A 22,886-nucleotide genomic window follows, 5' to 3' on the forward strand; every position below is an offset into this window, starting at 1 on the left:
CAGAATAAGGAAAGTGAAGAATAGAAAGAGAAGTCGATAAGCCACATGTAAACTTGACAGTTCTGACTAAGGCTGGCCACATTTTAGAGGGATTATAGATTTCTGTGAAAGGATGATATTGATAAAGTATTCCCAGCGGGTTAAAACATTTTGCTAAAGATTGCCTACTTTCCATACTCGGCACAAAAGCTTATTAATGAAACCACTACTGCGTAAAGATTATTTATTTATGTTTCTCAAACAAAAATGGCATTGTCTCGACTCCACTGGGTATGCTTTGTCCAGTTTGATGTTCTAATTAGCAATTCTTAGCATGATTAAATGCTAAATACACAGCTGTGTGAGGCTTCAGCTGGTAGTAACCAGTAGTGCCTAATACTGACTTTTTAAAGAGAAAAACAAAAGTACTCAAATACTGGATATAAAACTTTAGAGGCCCTATTCAGCTGAAAGAAGTAAAGTTATCAATATAAGCACAGATTATGTACAATGTGTGCATAAAGCTAACAGCTATGTCGTATTTTTCATCTCTGTTGAAAAATTATTTGGACTAGGAACAAAATTAGCCTAATCTAAGTAGCTGGTTTCGTTTAACTCACATAAATAACATATTACATATGATTGCCATTAAATCATCATAGTTTTAAAAAGACAATTACTAAGCAAGTCTAGAGGGATAACCTATATTCAAACATTATTATAGGAAACCTATATACTTTTTTGAATAAAATGAATTTTTCTACATTCAACTGAAAATAAGTTGTACATAATAAACTAGTAGATAAATAACTCCACTTTTTATCTCTACCTTACTTTAGTCCTTATAACACCTAACACTTCTAAATAGTTTAAAACAATGGCGACTTTTCTATCTTCATAATAGAAAAGTGATCCAAATTACGTGTCAGCATAAATTTCTACCCTTTAAATCTGTAAAGATCCAGTAAATAAACCTCGTTTGAAGTTTTATTTACGAAGCAAGTTACTTAAAACTCAATTGAAATAAGTTGTAAAGAGAAAAAAAATACCTTATCTGGTAAGGCTTTGTTAACAGAAAGCAGGTTTCTGTTTCGTGCCTCAGATGTATGATAGTTCTCAATCTTATACGTATTTCTATGTATATTTTCTATGTATAACTAACACAAGTTTTCACGCATCTAAGCTTTGGCAACGTAGTGGGCAAATTCCTTCCTTTTTTTACTGCTCTACATATTGTTCAACTAAGTATGAACTTTACCAAAATGAAATCAAATTTGCAAAGGCTTTAAGCATTTTCCTATCATTTCAATTTTTGCCTTTGAGAAGAATATTTTACAAAATCCATTCACAAATTTTCATTAAAAACTAAAAGATATAATCTTTCAGGTGAGAAGAAACCACATTATGTGTATGACTTGATGTGTTTTAAAATTCTCTTTAAGATTACACTTCAGGAAAATATCCTTCAATAAAAGTGGTAATTCAATTATATTCCCTGAAAAAGATGTATTTTGTGTATTGTGCAAAATAAAACCAAACGATGAACGGAATGTTAATCAGCTTTTTAAAAAGCAAAAATTATTTCTTTTAATACTATTTCTAATTATGATTTACCAGACAAGAAAAGCTTCACCATATGTAAATTGCAAAATCAATCCTCTTTCATACCTATCCCTTGTCCACTCTCTGCAAGCCTCCACTTCTATGAACTAGGACTTAAAACACACCTACAGAGAGGTCTGCTTGACTTTGATTCTGTCAACATTAATTGCACCAAAAGTAAAAATGTTTTAATTTAAGAATATAAGTCTGGATTTTAAAGTATGTATGGTGCTCAATATGTTCGATTTCACACCATCACTGAAGTGGAAAAACCTTTAAAAACCAGTTTAATCCCCATCCACTCACCCACCCACGGCTTAGTGACAAAGAAACAGGAGCCCACAAAGAGAAATCGATCTCTCCAGGACCTAGCCAGAGACTCTGAATACGCAGCTGACCCTTGAACAACTTGGGGGATAGGGGTGCCAACCCTCCCCGCAGTCAATAAGCCCAGTATAATTTACAGTCGGCCCTCTGTATCTATGGTTCCTCTGTATCGGCGCATAAGTGGACCCACGCAGTTCAAACCCCTGTTGTTCAAGGGTCAACTGTATATATTTGTCCGGTTCCCAGTGGGTGCTCTTTCAACTTTACCAACGGACTGATGCAGCAGATGCAAGGCTGATTTTTAAAGGTGAGCATGACTTTAAAGTCCTTTGCTGCTATTATCTACTTGGCAACAATTAAAGTTGTCTGGTGACATACAACCACATGTATATGTCCCCAACTAACACATGGAAACACCTGATTTGGTGGCAATGATAACTGATGGACCGTCCCTTCCTGAAACACCCACTCCTTGGATTCTAAAACACCACTTGACTTCTCAGAGTTCCTGGAGGCTCCTCTGAGTTTACCCAGCTGTTACATGATAGAGTATCAGGGGCTCAAACCTAAGTCCTCCTCTTTCTCTACACTTCTCCGTAAGTAATTTCATTTATTCCCACCACTTTAGTACTGTCTTCTGGAAGATCACCCCCACCTTTGAATACACAGCCCTGGCCTTTCCTATCAACTACATGCTCACATGTTCTAAGGTCAACTGAACATCTGCACTCAGACATCCACAGGTTTCTCAAATTCAGTATGTCCCGACCTGAACAATGCATTTTCCCTCAAAAATCTGTTCATCCCCCACTCTTTCCCATCCAGGAAATGACACCTACTGGTTATTTAAGCAGGAAACCTGCCTGTTTTTGAAGTATCCCCACTCCCCAAATTTGATCCCAGTTAATTCTACCTCCCGGTATACTTGGAATCATCCCTCTGCTCACCACCTCCGCATCCATCAACCCACCTCTTTCCTGAGCTAAAAAAAGCAACATGCACTCATTCGGTCCTCCTGTCTTCTCTCTTCCTCTCTTATAATACTTTCTCCACAAAGCAACCAGAGGGAGTCTTTCTAAACACAAATCCAATCACATTTAAACTCATCTAGTGAAATCCAAACCCCTTTTAGTGGCAGGATCTTTGCTCACCTCTCCAAACCCAGCTGAGCCACCTGCCCTAGCCTCACGCCTTCAGCCTCACTGATTTTTCTGGGGTCTTCAAAGTGCAAGTGCCTTCCACCCTGAGGATGGGTGTGTCCTTTGTCTGGAAAGCTTTCCTCCCCTTGGCTCCATCTTCTCCTAAGGCCCTACCCTGTCTCCTTGTTCTCTATCATTGCACCCTGTTGGTTTCCTTCCCAGCACTTCAGCATCGAAATTATACATCTTATTAATCTGTCTACATCTTTACTAGTCATTTCTCCCATTAGACTATAAGCAGCACAAAGAAACTAACTTGCACTTAACATTACTAGCCCGGTGCCAGGCACATACTAGGAACTCAATAAACATGCACTGAATATATAACTAAATAGCTATCTATCCTTTTTATGAGTGGCCATCCCTTTGTGTTTTGCAAAACCTTTTCCCTGCCACACACAGGGAAAAGTTCTCAAAGGACTTTGCAGTGAAAAAGAAAACATCAAGTTGGTTTAGCTGTTCCTCACACTGGGCTGACAAGGGTAGGCAGGGAACGTAGTTATTAGCCTCAAGGTTTTAATAATATTTATCAAGACATTTGAGCTGCTTTTCACCGATAAAAACTCTGGCAATTTACAATATAAAAACAATTTTATCCCACTTTTGCAAAATAAATTGGGCAAATGCATCAGCTTTTACAACTCGAAATTATATTAATTCAAAATGTATGTACGAGGGCCTATACTTCGCAAAGTGCTGCAATACTAGGTATGAAAGTGGGTGGGATATAAAAGATGACTGAGCTGATAGCACTGCTGTCAAAGAGTTTCTTCCATTACTCTTTCTGAAAGGTCTTCAGTTTTTCAGAGCCTAGTGACTTTCTTAAAGATCTATGCAGATGAAATCTTTTCAGTTACTATCAAAAGGACTTTTCTCTAGATCTAATTGAGCATAAAACAATTCAAAGCAACAGACAATTATTAAGTAGTTGCTATATTCAAAGATGTATAAAATGAGGTCAGCTTACTTTGACAGGTTTATTTTTACTATTATCATATATCTAGGGGAAAAGAAGAGAAGCAAATCGAGGGAAAATAAATAATATCCTGAACATGGCATTAAGTTTTCCCTTCTTGCATTTGAGCACCAATTTTCCCAAAGGCCACCCTGACAAAAAGCCACCCATGTGAAATAATCTAAGTATTAACTTTAACAGACACTCTTCTCAGAAGTAGACGAACTTTTTTAGGAAAAAAGAAGACGTGCCTCCCTCTCACAGTACTTTCTAGAATGAATGCTCTGTTAAGAGACTGACTAACTGACTACATTTATACTGATAGAATCAGAATTCTTAAATCTCCTACTAAAAGTGATTCCTAAAACAGCAATAAATGTTGCTTTACAAAAATATACCTTGATATAAAGCCAAAAGAAAATGGTGGAGGTATGTGTATCCCACAGTTGCTTTGTGATCAGGGTTTAAGGAACAGGTCTTCCACCACAAATACTCAGGGTTCTGGTCTGCATACTTTTATCATTTTCATTTTGGTGCCAATTCCTATTACTGAGTACAGGCATTGTGAGTGTCCTGCCACCCTCTACACTGTGTGAGGAGGAATTTTCTGTACTCCATGATTTCAGATGGAATTAGAATACATTCTGGATTAAGAAGTACCTGAAAAATTCCATCCCACTACTTCAATGCCTATTTCTCTCTGGCTATCTGTCCTGTTTTCTTGCTACAAAAATACCCTTTACAAAGCAACTCTCAGCTCCAGGACAATACTGGGTTTATCAGGCAGGGCCTTATGTGCATGCTCAGGGTTTGTTAACTTGCAAGAGAGATGCCTTCAAAGTAAAAACATAGAAGTGGTTGTCGCAGTGTAAAAATACACGTGACCCTTGAACAACATGGGTCTGAACTACATGGATCCACAAACACATGGATTTTTTTCAATAGTACATACTACAGTACTACACGATCCGTGGTTGCTTGAATCCGTGAATGAGGAACTACAAATAAAGAGGAACTGTGTATACAGAGCCAACTGTAAATTACACGTGGATTTTTTCTTTGTTTTCTGTTTTTGCGGTACACGGGCCTCTCACTGTTGTGGCCTCTCCCGTTGCGGAGCACAGGCTCCGGACGCGCAGGCTCAGCGGCCATGGCTCACGGGCCCAGCCGCTCTGTGGCATGTGGGATCTTCCCGGACCGGGGCACGAACCCGCGTCCCCTGCATTGGCAGGTGGACTCTTAACCACTGTGCCACCAGGGAGGCCCTACACGTGGATTTTTGAGAGGAAGGAGGGTCAATGTCCCTAACCCCTGTGTTGTTCAAGGGTCAACTGTATTTTCTGAGTAAGCAAGCTAATGTAAAGATTGGACACTAAAAAACAAACCCTTTCTCATTTTGTTATATTTATAATATTGATATATTATAAATACAAAGAAATGTTAATGGGTAGTGAGCATTTACAAAATGCTACATAAAGTAAATGACATTCTGCTTGCTACTAGATTTTGGATATAAGATTGTACATAAGAACAAAAACAATTTCAGCATATAACTTCTTAGGATTTTAGAAACAGGCATTTCTGTAATATTACATTAAAATCATAGCCTGTTTTGATCCAGTGCTGTATATTAACCTAAGATAAAATATTTTTAGAACGTTGTAAAAAAAAAAAAGTGATAGTTTCATCTTCTCCAGAAGGATAGTCCCCCAAATTTGGCAATACCTAAATCTTGCCATTTCTTCAGCATACTTAAGGTCCTGTGCGGGTCTTCCCTTCATGAGCAAAAAGATTGGAAGATTAAAAAATAAAAACCATAATAACAAATGTTACAGTCCCTAGAGGATCGACTTTCAAGATGGTGGAGGAGTAAGATGTGGCGATCACCTTCCTCTCCACAAATACATCAGAAATACATCTACACGTGGAACAACTCCTACAGAACACCTACTGAACGCTGTCAGAGGACCTTAGACTTCCCAAAAGGAAAGAAACTCCCCACGTACCTGCTCATGTGGCTGACAGGGTCTTGGTGCTCCAGCCGGGTGTCAGGCATGAGCCTCTGAGGTGGGAGAGCCAAGGTGAGGACACTGGACCATGAGAGACCTCCCCACTCCATGTATTATCAATCGGCGAGAGCTCTCCCAGAGATCTCCATCTCAACACTAAGACCCAGCTCCCCTCAGCGACCTGCAAGCTCCAGTGCTGGACAACCTGTGCCAAACAACTAGGAAGTTAGGAACACAACCCCACCCATTAGCAGAGAGGCTGGCTAATAAGTTCAGAGACACCCAAAAACATACCACCGGACACAGTCCTGCCCACCAGAAAGACAAGATCCAGCCTCATCCACCAGAACACAGGCACTAGTCCCCTCCACCAGGAAGCCTACACACCTTCCTGAACCAACCTTACCCACTGGGGGCAGACACCAAAAACAATGGGAACTACGAACCTGCAGCCTGCAAAAAGGAGACACCAAACACAGTTAAGGAAAATGAGAAGACAGAGAAATATGCAGCAGATGACGGAGCAAAGTAAAAACCCACCAGACCAAACAAATGAAGAGGAAATAGGCAGTCCACCTGATAAAGAATTCAGGGTAATGATAGTAAAGATGATCCAAAATCTTGGAAATAGTAGGAAGAAAATACAAGAAATGTTTAACAAGGCCCAAGAAGAACTAAAGAGCAAACAAACAATGATGAACAACACAACAAATGAAATTAAAAATTCTACAGAAGGAATCAATAGCAGAATAACTGAGGCAAAAGAACAGATAAGTGACCTGGAAGATAAAATAGTGGAAATAATTACGACAGAGCAGAATAAAGAAAAAAGAATGAAAAGAATTGAGGACAGTCTCAGAGAACACTGGGACAAAATTAAATGCACCAACATTCGAATTATAGGGGTCCCAGAAGAAGAGAAAAAGACAGGGACTGAGAAACTATTTGAAGAGATTATAGTTGAAAACTTCCCTAATACGGGAAAGGAAATAGTCAATCAAGTCCAGGAACCACAGTGAGTCCCATATAGGATAAATCCAAGGAGAAACATGCCAAGATATGGATTAACCAATCAAAAATTAAGTACAAAGAAAAAAATATTAAAAGCAGCAAGGGGAAAGCAACAAATAACACACAAGGGAATCCCCATAAGGTTAACAGCTGATTTTTCAGCAGAAACTCTGCAAGCCAGAAAGGAGTGGCAAGACATATTTTAAGTGATTAAAGGGAAAAAACTACAACCAAGGTTACTCTACCCAGCAAGGATCTCATTCAGATTCAACAGAGAAATTAAAACTTTTACAGACAAGCAAAAGCTAAGAAAATTCAGCACCAGCAAACCAGCTTCACAACAAATGCTAAAGGAACTTCTCTAGGCAGGAAACATAAGTAAAGGAAAAGACCTACAAAAACAAACCCAAAACAATTAAGCAAATGGTAAAGGAAACATACATATTGATAATTACCTTAAATGTAAATGGGTTAAATGCTCCAACCAAAAGACACAGACTGGCTGAATGGATACAAAAATAAGACCTGTATATATGCTGTCTACAAGAGACCAACTTCAGACCTAACGACACATACAGACTGAAAGTGAGAGGATAGAAAAAGACAGTCCATGCAAATGGAAATCAAGAGAAAGCTGGAGTAGCAGTTCTCATATCAGACAAAATAAACTTTAAAATACAGACTGTTACAAGACACAAAGAAGGACACTACATAATGATCAAGGGATCAATCCAAGAAGAAGATATAACAATTGTAAATATTTATGCACCCAACATAGGAGCACCTCAATACATAAGGCAAATACTAATAGCCATAAAAGAGGAAATCGACAGTAACACAATCATAGTAGGGGACTTTAACACCCCACTTTCACCAATGGACAGATCATCCAAAATGAAAATAAATAAGGAAGCACAAGCTTTAAATGATACATTAAATAAGATGGACATAATTGATATTTATAGGACATGCCATCCAAAAAGTACAGAATACACTTTCTTCTCAAGTGCTCATGGAACACTGTCCAGGATAGATCATATTTTGGGTCACGAATCAAGCCTTGGTAAATTTAATAAAACTGAAATTGCATTAAGCATCTTTTGCAACCACAGAGCTATGAGATTAGAAATAAACTACAGGGGAAAAAATGTAAAAAACACAAACACATGGAGGCTAAACCATGCACTACTAAATAATCAAGAGATCACTGAAGAAATCAAAGAGGAAATCAAAAAATACCTAGAGACATATGACAACGAAAATACGATGATCCAAAACGTATGGGATGCAGCAAAAGCAGTTCTAAGAGGGAAGTTTATAGCAATACCATCCTACCTCAAGAAACAAGAAACATCTCAAATAAACAGCCTAACCTCACAGCTAAAGCAATTAGAGAAAGAACAAAAACACCCAAAAGTTAGCAGAAGGAAAGAAATCATAAAGATCAGATTAGAAATAAACGAAAAAGAAATGAAGGAAATGATAGCAAAGATCTATAAAATTAAAAGCAGGTTCTTTGAGAAAATAAAATTGATAAACCATTAGCCCGACTCATCACGAAAAAAAGGGAGAAGACTCAAATCAATGGAATTAGAAATGAAAAAGGAGAAGTAACAACTGACACTGCAGAAATACAAAGGATCATGAGAGAATAAAAGCAACTATATGCTAATTAAATGGACAACCACGAAGAAATGGACAAATTCTTAGAAAAAGCACAACCTTCCAAGACTGAACCAAGAAGAAACAGAAAGTATAAACAGACCAATCACAAGCACTGAAATTGAGACTGTGATTAACAATCTTCCAGCAAACAAAAGCCCTGAACCAGACGGCTTCACAGACGAATTCTATCAAACATTAAGAGAAGAGTTAACACCTATCCTTCTCAAACTCTTCCAAAATAGAGTAGAGGGTGGAATACTCCCAAACTCATTCTATGAGGCCACCATCATCCTGATTCCAAATCCAAAGATGCCAAAAGAAAGAAAACTACAGGCCATTATCACTGATGAACATACATGCGAAAATCCTCAACAAAATACTAGCAAACAGAATCCAACAGCACATTAAAAGCATCATACACCATGATCAAGTGGGGTTTATCCCAGGAATACAAAGATTCTTGAATATGCAAATCAATCAATGTGATACACCATATTAACAAATTGAGGAGAAAAACCATATGATCATCTCAATACATGCAGAAAAAGCTTTCGACAAAATTCAACACCCATTTATGGTAAAAACCCTGCAGAACGTAGGCCTAGAGGGAACTTTCCTCAACATAATAGAGGCCATATATGACAAACCCACAGCCAACATTATTCTCAATGGTGAAAAACTAAAACCATTTCCTCTAAGATCAAGAACAAGACAAGGTTATCCACTCTCATGACTATTATTCAACATAGTTTTGGAAGTTTTAGCCACATCAGAGAAGAAAAAGAAATAAAAGGAATCCAAATCAGAAAAGAAGAAGTAAAGCTGTCACTGTTTGCAGATGCCACGATACTATACATAGAGAATCCTGAAGATGCTACCAGAAAACTACTAGAGCTAATCAATGAATTTGGTAAAGTAGTAGGATACAAAATTAATGCACAGAAACCTCTTGCATTCCTATACACTAATGATGAAAAATCTGAAAGAGAAATTAAGGAAACACTCCTATTTACCACTGCAACAAAAAGAATAAAATACATAGGAATAAACCTACCTAAGGAGGCAAAAGACCTGTATGCAGAAAATTATAAGACACTGATGAAGAAATTAAAGATGATACAAACAGATGGAGAGATATACCATTTCCTTGGAATGGAAGAATCATTATTGTGAAAATGACTCTACTACCCAAAACAATCGACACATTCAATGCAATCTCTATCAAACTACCACTGGCATTTTTCACAAAAATAGAACAAAAAATTTCACAATTTGTATGGAAACATAAAAGACCCCAAATAGCCAAAGCAACCTTGAGAAAGAAAAAAGGAGCTGGAGGAATCAGGCTCCCTGACTTCAGACTATACTACAAAGCTACAGTAATGAAGACAGCATGGTACTGGCACAAAATAAGAAATCATGATCAATGGAACAGGATAGAAAGCCCAGAGATAAACCCACACACATATGTCAACTTCTCTTTGATTAAGGAGGAAAGAATATACAATGGAGAAAAGACAGCCTCTTCAATAAGTGGTGCTGGGAAAACCGGACAGCTACATGGAAAAGAATGAAATTAGAACACTCCCTAACACCATACACAAAAATAAACTCAAAATGGATTAAAGACCTAAATGTAAGGCCAGACACTATCAAACTCTTAGAGGAAAACATAGGCAGAACGCTCTATGACATAAATCACAGCAAGATGCTTTTTGACCCACCCTCTAGAGAAATAGAAATAAAAAAATAAATAAATGGGACCTAATGAAACTTCAAAGCTGTTGCACAGCAAAGGAAACCATAAACAAGATGAAAAGACAGCCCTCAGAATGGGAGAACATATTTGCAAACGACGCAACTGACAGAGGATTAATCTCCAAAATTTACAAGGAGCTCATGCAGCTCAATACCAAAAAAACAAACAACCCAATCAAAAAATGGGCAGAAGACCTAAATAGACATTTCTCCAAAGAAGATATATAGATTGCCAACAAACACATGAAAGAATGCTCAACATCATTAATCATTAGAGAAATGCAAATCAAAACTACAATGAGGTATCACCTCTCACCAGTCAGAATGCCATCATCAAAAAATCTACAAACAATAAATGCTGGAGAGGATGTGGAGAAAAGGGAACCCTCTTGCACTGTTGGTGGGAATGTAAATTGATACAGCCACTATGGAGAACAGTATGGAGGTTCCTCAAAAAACTAAAAATAGGGCTTCCCTGGCGGCGCAGTGGTTGAGAGTCCGCCCGCCGATGCAGGGAACACGGGTTCATGCCCCGGTCCAGGAAGATCCCACATGCCGCGGAGCGGCTGGGCCCGTGAGCCATGGCCGCTGAGCCTGCGCGTCTGGAGCCTGTGCTCCACAATGGGAGAGGCCACAACAGTGAGTGGCCCGCGTACCAGAAAAAAAAAAAAGACCTACAAATAGAACTACCATACGACCCAGCAATCACACTACTGGGAATATACCCTGAGAAAACCATAATTCAAAGAGTCATGTACAACAATGTTCACTGCAGCACTATTTACAATAGCCCGGACATGGAAGCAACCTAAGTGTCCATTGACAGATGAATGGATAAAGACGATGTGGCACATATATACGATGGAATATTACTCAGCCATAAAAAGGAATGAAATTGAGTTATTTGTAGGGAGGTGGATGGACCTAGAGTCTGTCATACAGAGTGAAGTAAGTCAGAATGAGGAAAACAAATACCGTATGCTAACACATATATATGCAATCTAAAAAAAAAAAAAAGGTTCTGAAGAACCTAGCGCAGGACAGGAATAAAGACGCAGACATAGAGAATGTACTTGACACAGGGAGGGGGAAGGGTAAACTGGGATGAAGTGAGAGAGTGCCATGGACACATATACACTACCAAATGTAAAACAGATAGCTAGTGGGAAGCAGCCTCACAGCACAGGGAGATCAGCTCGGTGCTCTGTGACCACCTGGAGGGGTGGGCTAGGGAGGGTGGGAGGGAGACACAAGAGGGAGGGGATATGGGGATATATGTATATGTATAGCTGATTCACTTTGTTATACAGCAGCAACTCAGACAACAATGTAAAGCAATTATACTGCAATAAAGATGTTAAAAAAAGTGATAGAGATAAAGGAAAATAGGGAGAAAAGTTAAAGGACTTTAGTACTGAAGACCTTACCTATTATTAACATGGCTGCACATGGATGTTCTATGTAGATCTGCTTCCTAAAGCAAGGGAAATCTAGATATGTATATACATTTCTGGTGGTACAATTTATACTGAAAATAATTTTCTAGAAGAGAAAAAATCTATAATGATCAGGAAAAAAATGATTCTCATACAAAATATATTACATAATGTAATTAAAATGTACAGTTCACACTTATTGTCTGAATGTAAATGTGGTTAGTCCTTAAACCAGCAGCATCAACATCACCTAGGAACTTGTTACAGATTAGTACACCCATCCCAGATCTCCTAACTGGCCCTACAATCCATGTTTTAACAAGAACGTGATGAGATTCTGATCTAAACAATACTGCGGAGAGTGAAGGAATTACAGTACACAAAAGCTACAACTTGGGCAGGCTATAGAGATATAGGAAGAAGTAAGGATAAACACCGAGGCTGACTGCAGTCTGCACTCTAGACCTTAGAAGAAAATCTCAAACTTTTTTTTTTTTTTTTGAGGGTTATGGGTTACCTCATCTAATAATCTAATTCAGCAGGGCCTGAGTGTGGAGGAGAATCTGGGTAGAATCTCTGTCTAGAAGGCAGGTATTTATTCGTCTGGAGCTTCCCCCAAGGTCCCTCAGGAATGGGAAGCCCAGAAGGAGAAGGAACAAGCCTGGAGGCGGCAGAACAGGAGCAGAATCCCTGCTCCTCCACTTAAAGGACTGAAAAACCACAGATAGGATCACTGAACCTGAAGAAGCCAGCATTCGAAAGTACCAGAGGGCTACTTCCTTAATTCTCCTGCCCTTACAACACATACCTGTCAGCTTCTGCTCATTTCTTAAGACACTCAGACGGTCTAAGGGGCACCTATCTCACTTGTCATTTTCATTCTACTTCAGTGAGAAAGACAATGAAAGAAAGGGAAATAAACATCCCCAAGATGGAAGTAGAAGTACCAAGTGCCAACCCCTAAAATGAGTAGACGTGACACCATAGACACTTCCTCCACGTACTCCCTACGCCTCTGAAACCATTCTTCTATCTGCCAGGTGGACGACGGCAAGTGATAGTGATTCAGTAACTACAGCATCTTAAATAACGAGTTATCACAACAATAATAAGAGCAACAACTACCACCACTAGTTATTGCCATTGCGCTCATTTATGGAAACCCTCGGAGGTAAGCACTGCTGTCCTCATTTTAACGAGGCTGACTCCCTCCCTTGTCCGAAAGAGTCTTATGAAGGCCAGGACTAAAAGCCAGGACCATTTGGCTGAAAAGGCCCATGTTTTTCCACTTTGCTACTTTGCCGCAGCCCCTGGAAAGTTGGTATAAAAAATTCCGTAAACAAACTATGAAATAGGTAGCTTGTCTCCAGTGCCACTGCTTCTTCAGAAGCTCGTGCTCACTCCATCCTCTCTGTCAAAATCTGCACTCAGGAATAGATCTGACAAACTCATTGACAGTAGCAATTTAACTGTTTGGCTTGGAATGAGATTATTTGTGAAGAATATCATTCTAAAAACTGGTGCCAAAGCAATTTAATTATGAGAACTATCATTTGTAGAAAATGATCAGTTAAAAAATATTTCCTTTGACATCGCCAGCATTTGAATTAATATCTAAACAAACAATTCTGCAGGGCATCTTAAAGCTTAAACACTTAACAGCAGAGGGAGGAAGGTGTTTAAAAATCATGTCAGACTCTGCAATTTCAATTATATTCGGGTCTCCTAATGTATCAGGAAACCCTTTTAAGCCTATGATGCTTACAGAAGCAACTGATAAGCTATTTAAAACTACAGTGCTTCTTAGAAAATTACCACTATCAGTGAACTAAACAGTAACTTATTGATGTTTGCAACAGTGCCTGATTTACTTCTTGGATAGATTCACTTAGCCAGGTAATCTGGTTTCTTACTACAATAAAGACAAAAATATATAATCAACCTACAAAACCTTTGCAAGAAATATCTGCAACATTTACATTACTGAGTTCCCACAGGGAATCTATTATTTATGCCCAACTATCATGTTGTGGTGAATATTTAAGCTAAGAATCAGTAATTGGAATTAAATCATTCATCTCTTCCAAATATTAGAGTTCTCAATTTTCCGATTCCTGCACAGCTACTGCATGGATGAAGACATCCTAAAAAATTACTTGTGAGTGATGGTATCCAACATAAGGAACTTACTATAAAAGACATATATTTTGATTAAATGATACTTATTTAAAAGGGGACATTTTAATCAATATGATACAATGGTTATAATTTTATCTCTAGCTTTATATTTCAAGAGATAACTTATATGCAACATACTATTAAAATGGCCTTAATTTTCCACATCTGCCGTGCAACCCTGGATCAAACTGTTAGCCCCAAGGACTCTGGTCCCATAACTCAGCTTAGATATCCATTCACTCTTGGGGAGCCAGCTTTCCATTTCCATATGTAATAATAAGTAATGGCTTCTAGGTGACTCAATGAAAACTAAATAAAAAAGCCACTGTCTCGCTTCTTGGTTTTATTCTTCTTCTCATGACCTGATCTTCTCACAAGTGGGTTAATCTAATGAATCCATTGCACAATGTCCCTTTTTTGCCCCCAAACCTTTCTCTGTGAGGGAGTTCAGGCAAACTACAAAATGACAAACAGTGAGTATCTCATGACACTGTCCTTGGCCTCTTGCTCTTTCTTATCTGTTTATCTCTTATCTGTATCTTTCCCCAGGACTGTGTTTCCCTAAATTAAGAATGTCTCTACAAATGGTGAAATGAAAATGCCTTTCATACTCCTAGCCTGGCCATAAAGCACCTCTGAGGTCCACCAAATGAGTGCCATACCACCCCAAATCATCTTTGACACAGCAACAGCTGGCCTGACTTGCATTACTAGCCCTGTTCACATGTATGTTTGGAACATAGTAGAGACCATTTAGCTCACCAGTTGGGTAACGTATGATGATCTCCTTTTCTCAATATCAGTATCATTAAGTGGCTATTCTAATTTATTAAAATAACTTAACCTGGAAAGTTTGGTTACTTAATGGCTGCAATGGCATCTGGACATAACTTGGAATAAACAAATAATGGTTATAATATTAACAACACTGTTGTACTAGTTCAATCACCTATTTTTTGGCAACTATTTCTCTTTGATGCAATTCATTTAAACATTCATTGAGTGGCTACCATTTTCCAGGCACTCAGGGTACAGAGGTTACCCACCTTGGTGTCCACCCTTTATGGCATCCACACCCTAGCTAGGGAGAAAGCCGTGTGAAAAACCAATAATTAAGGTACAATCCATTAGGTGCAATTACGGTTCAGGGCTATAGAAGCTGAAAAGTGGCTGAGGTCAACTGCTTGACAGGGCTAGACCACTTCCCACCAATGGGAAATCACCTAAAAATTATCACCTGAAACGTGAATTTTAATCATCAAAAGACTCCCTAAGTAAATGTACTATTCTTTGGTAGTATTATTGTTATTACCCCCTAATCAAACCACTAAAAGCTACAGTCACCCTCTATAAGATGTTATTATTTCATTCACATTTAATACTTGAAGGACCTAATCAAATAGGGATCTATTTACAGACCTCCTTCCTGACCTAAGTAAAGCTTTTTATTTTTTTAATTTGTTTCCATGTTCTCTACCACCCTGTAAAGATAGAGATAAGCCACTATATGGATATAATCCAGCCTAAACCTCTTCCCCTTAAGGACATTTTAAGGCCTCCTACTGTAGGCAGCCCGGTAGTAAATAGTATGATAAGTTAGGCATATGCATTTAGAAATGATTCTATTATCAAGGCAGACAATTTCTTCACTCTACACCAATGCAACATTTTGTAATCAAAAGCATTTGGATTCTGCCTGATTTCTATCATTACATCTGTAAAGCACAAGGAAGAGTCCAAATGGTGTAATGTGACTCTCATATTAAGTCCTCACAATCTCTGAGATAGCAAATAAAGATCAGCAAAATTGTCTCTGCATAGTTTTGTATACACTCTAAATGTGTAAATGAGTAAAATGAGTGACAAGAGATGCAGGCAGCTTGACAAAATATCTAACTAATAGCAAAACAATCCACTTGGCTTTGTTTAATAGCAAAACAATTCACTTGGCTGTGCCACAGACTCTGGCCTGGACGAGACACTCCAATTCTTTTCATCTCCTGTGTGACAAACGAATTTTTGTATTTTGAGGAGGAAAAATAGAGCTGAACTAGATGCTCTCTAGAGTTTCTTTGGGCTCAAACATTATGAAAGCTCCTGGAAAATGTCTTTTAGACATTTTCTCTATCTTTTCATCCCAGGTTGTGAAATGAAATCCCACTGTCAAATCATTTCCAGACATCTGGAAAATTTAATCCATTGCCAGTGTAAGATACCAAGGCAGTTAACAATTAAGCTGTTATTAGTGAATCATGTGTTCTAGGAGGCCACTTGCTGGGCTCTATTATTTTAGTGTCACAACCATGACCTGTAAGTAATACCGGCATTTGAGAAACTCATTAACTTTCAGAAACCTGAGGTACAGTTTACTGTATCAGACAAATCTACTAGAGAAATCGCAATAGGAACACACGTGTTCCTACACTTATAAAGCCTCACTAGTGTGAGGAATATATGAAAGGATAAGACACATCATTCTTCAAAATACTCCCTATTGAAGAACTTTGTAAATGGCACACTGAAGTGAAAAAGGCCCTTCACACTTACAACCTAACAGATTTTCCATGATAATAATATACGTATCCGGTCCACATACGTAACACATGCACATGCCAGATGTGTATGTATCTGAGCGTGGCACCTAACTAACTGTCAGAGCTAAAGCAATAATTGTAAATAAAGAGCACGTTTTCAAAAGAATCATTACAAAAAGCCCAAAGAGGAAAAAAGAACAGGAAAGCCCACAAAGTAGGTCAAGCCAGTGTCAAACTAGAAATCATGGCAAATCAGAAAACATTTTGGGTAATAACCTTATATGAGGCTCCAAAAAGCACACAAAAGATGCTTTTAAAGTAAAACAAGGTAGAGTAGCCCCCCCTTTATCCACAGAGTATATGTTCCAAACCTCCAGTGAGTGCTTGAAATCTTGAATAGTACTGAACCCTATACATACCTTTTCTTTCCTATACATCCATACCTACGATGAAGTTTAACTTATAAATTAGGCACAGTAGGAGATTAACAACAATAACTAATATAAAATAGATCATAATATACTGTAATAGAAATTATGTGAATGTGGTTTCTCTCTCTCTCAATATCTTATTGTACTCTACTCACCCTTCTTGTGATGACACGAGATGATAAAATGCCTATGTGATCAGATGAAGTGAGGTGAATGACGCAGGCATGATAAAATGCCTACATGATCAGATGAAGTGAGGTGAATGACGCAGGCACCGTGACACAGAGTTAGGCTACTGTTGACCTTCTGATGATACATCAGAAGGAGGATCATCTGCTCCAAGCGATGCTGGATCATGGAGCCATTACGATGGCAACGGCTGGATGTCAGGAGCAGACCATGTGGATGGCTGGGTATTCTGGGCGGGACAGAGCTAGGCTATGTGACATTTCATCAAGCTACTCAAAATTATGTGCAATTTAAAACTTATGAACTGCTTATTTATGGAATTTTAATATTTTCAGACCGTGGGTGACCGAGGATGACTGAAGCTGCAGATAAGGGGGGACTACCACAGTGAAACTAACAGGCATAAGGACCCATGCTACTTGACTAAGCATACAATAGTATTCTGTACTTATATAGTTCAAGCCGCTACAACTCAAGAAAAATGTACAGGGATGGAAGAAAAAAAAAGGCAATCAGAAGATTCCTTATCATTGGTTCCTTCTTCAACCTGAAGAAGGGAGATAGCATTCGAACAAAAACTCAAAGGAGCAAGCAGAAGGGCAGTACCCTGTTTGGGAAAAGATGAAGATTTGAGGGAGTACGGCTGATCTGCCTGACATTACGAACGACTCAGTTAAAGCAGAGACAGACTTGCTTCCAGGTCTCTTGGAAGCTGCTTCTGAAGTTTGATTTTAGTTACCTTTAGGAAAGGGATAAAACATCACACAGTGACTCTGGCAGAGACTATGTGGGATTCGAAGTGGGCTTAAGTAAATTCACAAATGGCTGAGACATGCTGAGACTAACCCCTATCCTTCACAGCTGGTGTCAGAGAGAAGGCCTGAGCTCACTCTCACAGCCTCTACTGTGCCCAGCGGCATCTAGGGCTTATGGGCCAAAGATCTGGCAAGTTCTATTTCTCCATGTTACATGAAATATATCAAAGTATTATTTATTAAATATACTTCTAATGGAGGTGTTAAAGAAGTCTACAGGCTGTATATTCCAATCACCTTATGTCTCCACGAGAAAATTCTGCCTAGTGATTGTGCTTACCTGATACCTATAGGAGAAAAACTAGATTTACTCTTCATCAAGGCCCTGGCAGGTTTTTTCTTAAATGTAGTGACCAGAGTTAGGGATGAACAATTTAACAGTTGTCGTGAGTGGCTACTTTAAGAATTTTAAGAGTAGAAATGGTTGCAATAGCAAAAATCATAGAACAGGCCCTACACTTCTGGTAAATGCCATTAGATGTTGAGATTAAATCCAGCGTCAACCTGAGGTTAGAAAATCCCCTACAACAACCGATATGCAATACGGCTCCTGCCAGTTTGAGATACCTAATAAAAAAACAAACCAGGATGGAGAACAGAACACAAGGGTACGTGCTGACAGCTCAGCCAGCAAAAAGAATTCAGGTTTGACTCAGAGTAGAAGGGTTTTGTTAAGACATAATTAATTCCATCTTTGAAATGAAATCACAATGGGGCATGATTTCTTTAAACAGTTACATTTGCTTACTAACTTAAAATTAGTTAGCTTCCTAGGCGAATGGAAGTTACTACCTCATTTTCAATGTTGGACATAAACTTTCTAGTGGTCAGGACTGCTGAAAGAAGAACCACTACTCACGTCATCCTACTTATTTGAGTTCACGGGACCTAACCTAGATGCAGACAACTGTGTTTGTGCTTTCTGGGGGAGATAGAAGGATCTCTGTGTTTAATTAAAAGCAAAATCACTCACACTCATTAAAACGAACTATCTAACTACATTCTCTGTTATACTACAGTGATAACTTAATCAAAAATCTACTTTCCAGTCTACTGACCATATGGCAGAGTGGCCTCTCGGGATTACCGAAATGCTCCTCTGACGTAGGAATGCGTTCCAGGGGAGTGAGGCACCCACAGGTAAAGGGACCTTGGTAGGCTCTGTGTCTTAACCACTTTTTAGAATAGCATTTGTTACCCGACAATGCCCAGCTCTATCTCTTCAAAACTCAAAGCTGACAAACTGACATTTATATTTAGAAAAGATTCCCAAGGAGCTCAGCAAACCTTACTTCTGGTAGTGGGCTGGCTGGTTTGGTGAGGATCCCTCCTACATAAACAACATTAGGCAGAGTGGGTCTCGGAAACTCCAGTGCTACATCTGTACACAGCATCCACAGGCTGGACCCATGGACCAAGTCATACATGGACTTCTCCGGCAGCAGGTTGTACTTCTGCATTATCCTCTCATATTTGGGAAGAACCAGAAAGCTGACCCCTAATCTGGAAATGAGGTAAACGCCGGTGTTTTTCATCCTTTGCAGCAGGTTCATGTGGTCTGTGAGGAGTGAGTTAAACTCCGGGACGTAAGCTAATGGGGCAGGAGCGCCCACTTCGGCAGGATACCAAAGGCCAGTTGAAAATACAGCATATTTAACCCCTAAAAGATGAGCTATCACAAATCCACACATGTCATTAGGGTCCACCAGCAGCAGGTCAAACTTTTCCTTTTTTAGACCCTGAATCAGGGCACGGTTGCCAACCATCATATCACAGTTCTTGGTATAGTGATCCAGTATGTCAAACAGTTCGATTGCTGTCAATCTCCCAGAGAAAATATTCCTCATTTTGGACTGCAGGAAAGCATCCGAGGTGGTACTGTTAAAGATCCCTGGGTAGCGCTGGAGGCTGTAATGATTAGATGGCGTGATGTCTCTACCTTCAGAGAGGAGGAACACTGTGTGGTGCCCACTCTCGTGCAAGGCAGAGGCTAGTGTCTTGAAAATGTACATATGGCTTTCGAACATAATTGGCGGCACGATGATGATTTTGGCGGCCTTCGCTATCCCAACAGCACTCCACAGGAGCATGAAATACGGAGTGTAAGACTTCATAGCTGAAATGACAACCAGAAAACTACTGAAACCAGAATGCAACCCTTATCATTCAAAACAACCACAAAGACACTTTTTCAAAGTATTTGATGATCCAGTACTTTGCCTAAGGATCACTTTTAAAAATTATCCCAATGTTTGTTCTAGTTGCCTCTTTATTTTTGAAAGGTATTTTTCAAAGTATAGAATTGACAGCAAAACTGGCATAGACTGAAATATATTTAAAATGTATCAGTTTTGGAACACACAATTGCATCAATAATGGAGAACTAATTTTTTTTTAAATTTGAAACGAAACCTATAAGATTGAATGACAAAAGATCTCTCTTCTTTGAATAATAGCTATGAGGTATCTATGAAACATCTGTTTATCTTTTAATTGAACATCAATGTTAATCCCAGGAATTAGAGCCAAGACTTATTATTTCCAGGTATATCAGCATGTATGTCTCTTTTTAAAGCTTTTTATCACAGCAGTAACCTTCCCAGTTATGACTAAAGCATATCAAAAAAAGATTATGTTTTAGAAAATAATTATTTCAAGTAGTAATTCTATAGAAAATACACTTTTCCACAGGAAAAAAATGACCTTGAATGTGACTTTCTCCTTTATCTAAATACCCTTAAGCATTCTGGCAGACTCTGTTTATGTAATTTATATCAATTTGCTGATTCATTTCAGGACATTATCTAGAAGAGAAACTTTTAATAGAAAAGTTCAAGAAAGTTAACTGCATCTCAGTAAATGTTTGTGAAAGAAGTGACTGATGAGTGACTATGTCCTTGACTACACTTCCTGTGTTGTACCTGTAACTCAGGTGCAAAAGGCAAGTCAGATGATGGCTGTATCCTTGATGGCTAATGCTTCTTCTATGCTTTTGTGTTAATAGAGTATATACAATAGTTAGATTCATCCTCTATCATTTTTTAGAAATAATACCTATGGGGGCCATAGAGTATGCAAACTCCCCCTACCTATCCAAAATATTTTTTTCTTAGACTCTAAATTAGTCTCCAAATAGGGAAAGATATGAACAATAGTCACCCATGAGAATTGGACACTTTTACTTCAAGAAACAACTCAAAATACATTTATATGCAATCACCAAATCAATATCTATTTTTACTCATTATCATATATTAATCATCCTACTTGTACAAATTCCCACCACATAAATGCAGTTTAAACAACTATACCTTCTCAACATTCAAACACTGCAAGCAACCTAAAAAAAAAAAAAAGAAGAAATCAATAGCAGGCAATGATAGATTCTTCCAATACCAAGATTAAACTATAAATATTTCCAGGTGCTTTTTCCCTCTCTCATTACAAGGAAATTTTCAAACCATTTCTAAATGATACTACATCATTAAGAGTAAACAGAAGTAATATGCTTTATAAACATATAAAAGTCTATGCTAAATGTTGCCTGAATTAACGTGAGGGCTTTAAAAAATAAATTTGGAGAAAACACTGTTTATGTAGCAATAAAGTAAGTTTATTCTATAATTACAAGGTCACTGAAGGAAGAAAATTAAGCAACCAATCTTGGAGAAAACTTTCCAGGTCTTTATTCTCCTGTGTTGTCTCTCCAATGTGTCTCTCTGGTGTAGCCTCCTTCCCATGCCAAGGAGGAAAAATTAGGAATTTTAAGTAGACATGTTATTAATTTTAGGAGTGAGATTTATGTAGAAACAGCTATTACAGCAGAACTGTCCACTGCTGTGGTTAATAGTGCCTGTTAACTACATGCATGTCCAAGAAGACACACAGGATGATGGACCAATGGTAGGCAACTGCTCTGCTGACTGTGTTTTGCATTTAGCTGAGCAGACTCAGTTCCTTCAGCTGCAGTTAAAACTATTACTTTATCATAAATCGCTAAGAAACAAAACAAAAAAATAATAGTAGGGAAACAAATCCTTTTACCATGTTTCTTATTTTTTTCCCTTTTTTATTTTATTTTAGTACCTACTGCAAAGTAAAAAGAAATTGCACAAAATGACGATTTAATGCACAATTGCTTACATTCTAGAACAGTACTATCTAATAGAATGATCTGTGATGATGAAAATGTTCTATCTCCTTACTGTCCAATATGGTAGCCTCTAGGGAGCAGCTAAAATATGATTAGTGTGACTGAGGAACTGACTTTAAATTACTACTAGTGGCTACTGTACCAAAATAAGGTTAGAAAAAGGACATAGATTCTGTACATAAAAATTCTAAAAGTAACTATTCAGAAATACCAATATTCATGTGATAAAATATCTTCTAAAAATAATGTCTACTAGGCCTGCATATGTCTTCATGAAAAAAGACATCACCAACAAAGAAGCATCATTTGCACAAGCGTGTTATTCGCTGTTCAAATACAAAGTTCATTATGAAGGATTACAACAGCACTTTAACCTCAGAACTATCTCTTTCATGGATAACAGAATGACTAACGCAACTACCAACAAACGGTGAGATACTTGCTAGTCCAGAAGTATCAGAATGTGTCTATTGATAAGCTGGACTTCATTAATATTAAAATTTCTCCTCTGAGAAAGATAAGGTCAAGAGAATGAGAAGATAAGCAATAGACTGGGAGAAATATTTGCAAAAGACATATTTGATAAAAGGACTGTTATCCAAGATACGTAAGGAAGGAACTCTTAAAACTCAACAATAAGAAAAC

The 22,886-nt window shown here is 38.2% G+C and overlaps 1 protein-coding gene across 6 annotated transcripts in view; it reads right to left on the reverse strand.

Moving 5' to 3' along the window:
• UGT8 (UDP glycosyltransferase 8) overlaps positions 1 to 22,886 on the reverse strand; it is a 94,381-nt gene that overhangs the window by 41,408 nt on the left and 30,087 nt on the right. For 5 of the 6 annotated variants that reach the window (XM_079920183.1, XM_079920180.1, XM_079920182.1 and 2 more), the window contains 2 exons: positions 21,400 to 21,428; positions 19,381 to 20,204 (listed from right to left, as the gene is read on the reverse strand). In XM_079920183.1, the coding sequence (XP_079776309.1) occupies positions 19,381 to 20,202 (822 nt within the window). In that variant the 5' untranslated portion in view covers positions 20,203 to 20,204; positions 21,400 to 21,428. Of the gene's footprint in view, positions 1 to 19,380; positions 20,205 to 21,399; positions 21,566 to 22,886 lie in introns of those variants that run through there. The other variant, XM_079920185.1, reaches the window with a different exon arrangement.

Source organism: Stenella coeruleoalba (assembly GCF_951394435.1).
Source record: "Stenella coeruleoalba genome assembly, chromosome: 4".
In the NCBI taxonomy this organism is placed as follows: Eukaryota; Metazoa; Chordata; class Mammalia; order Artiodactyla; family Delphinidae; genus Stenella; species Stenella coeruleoalba.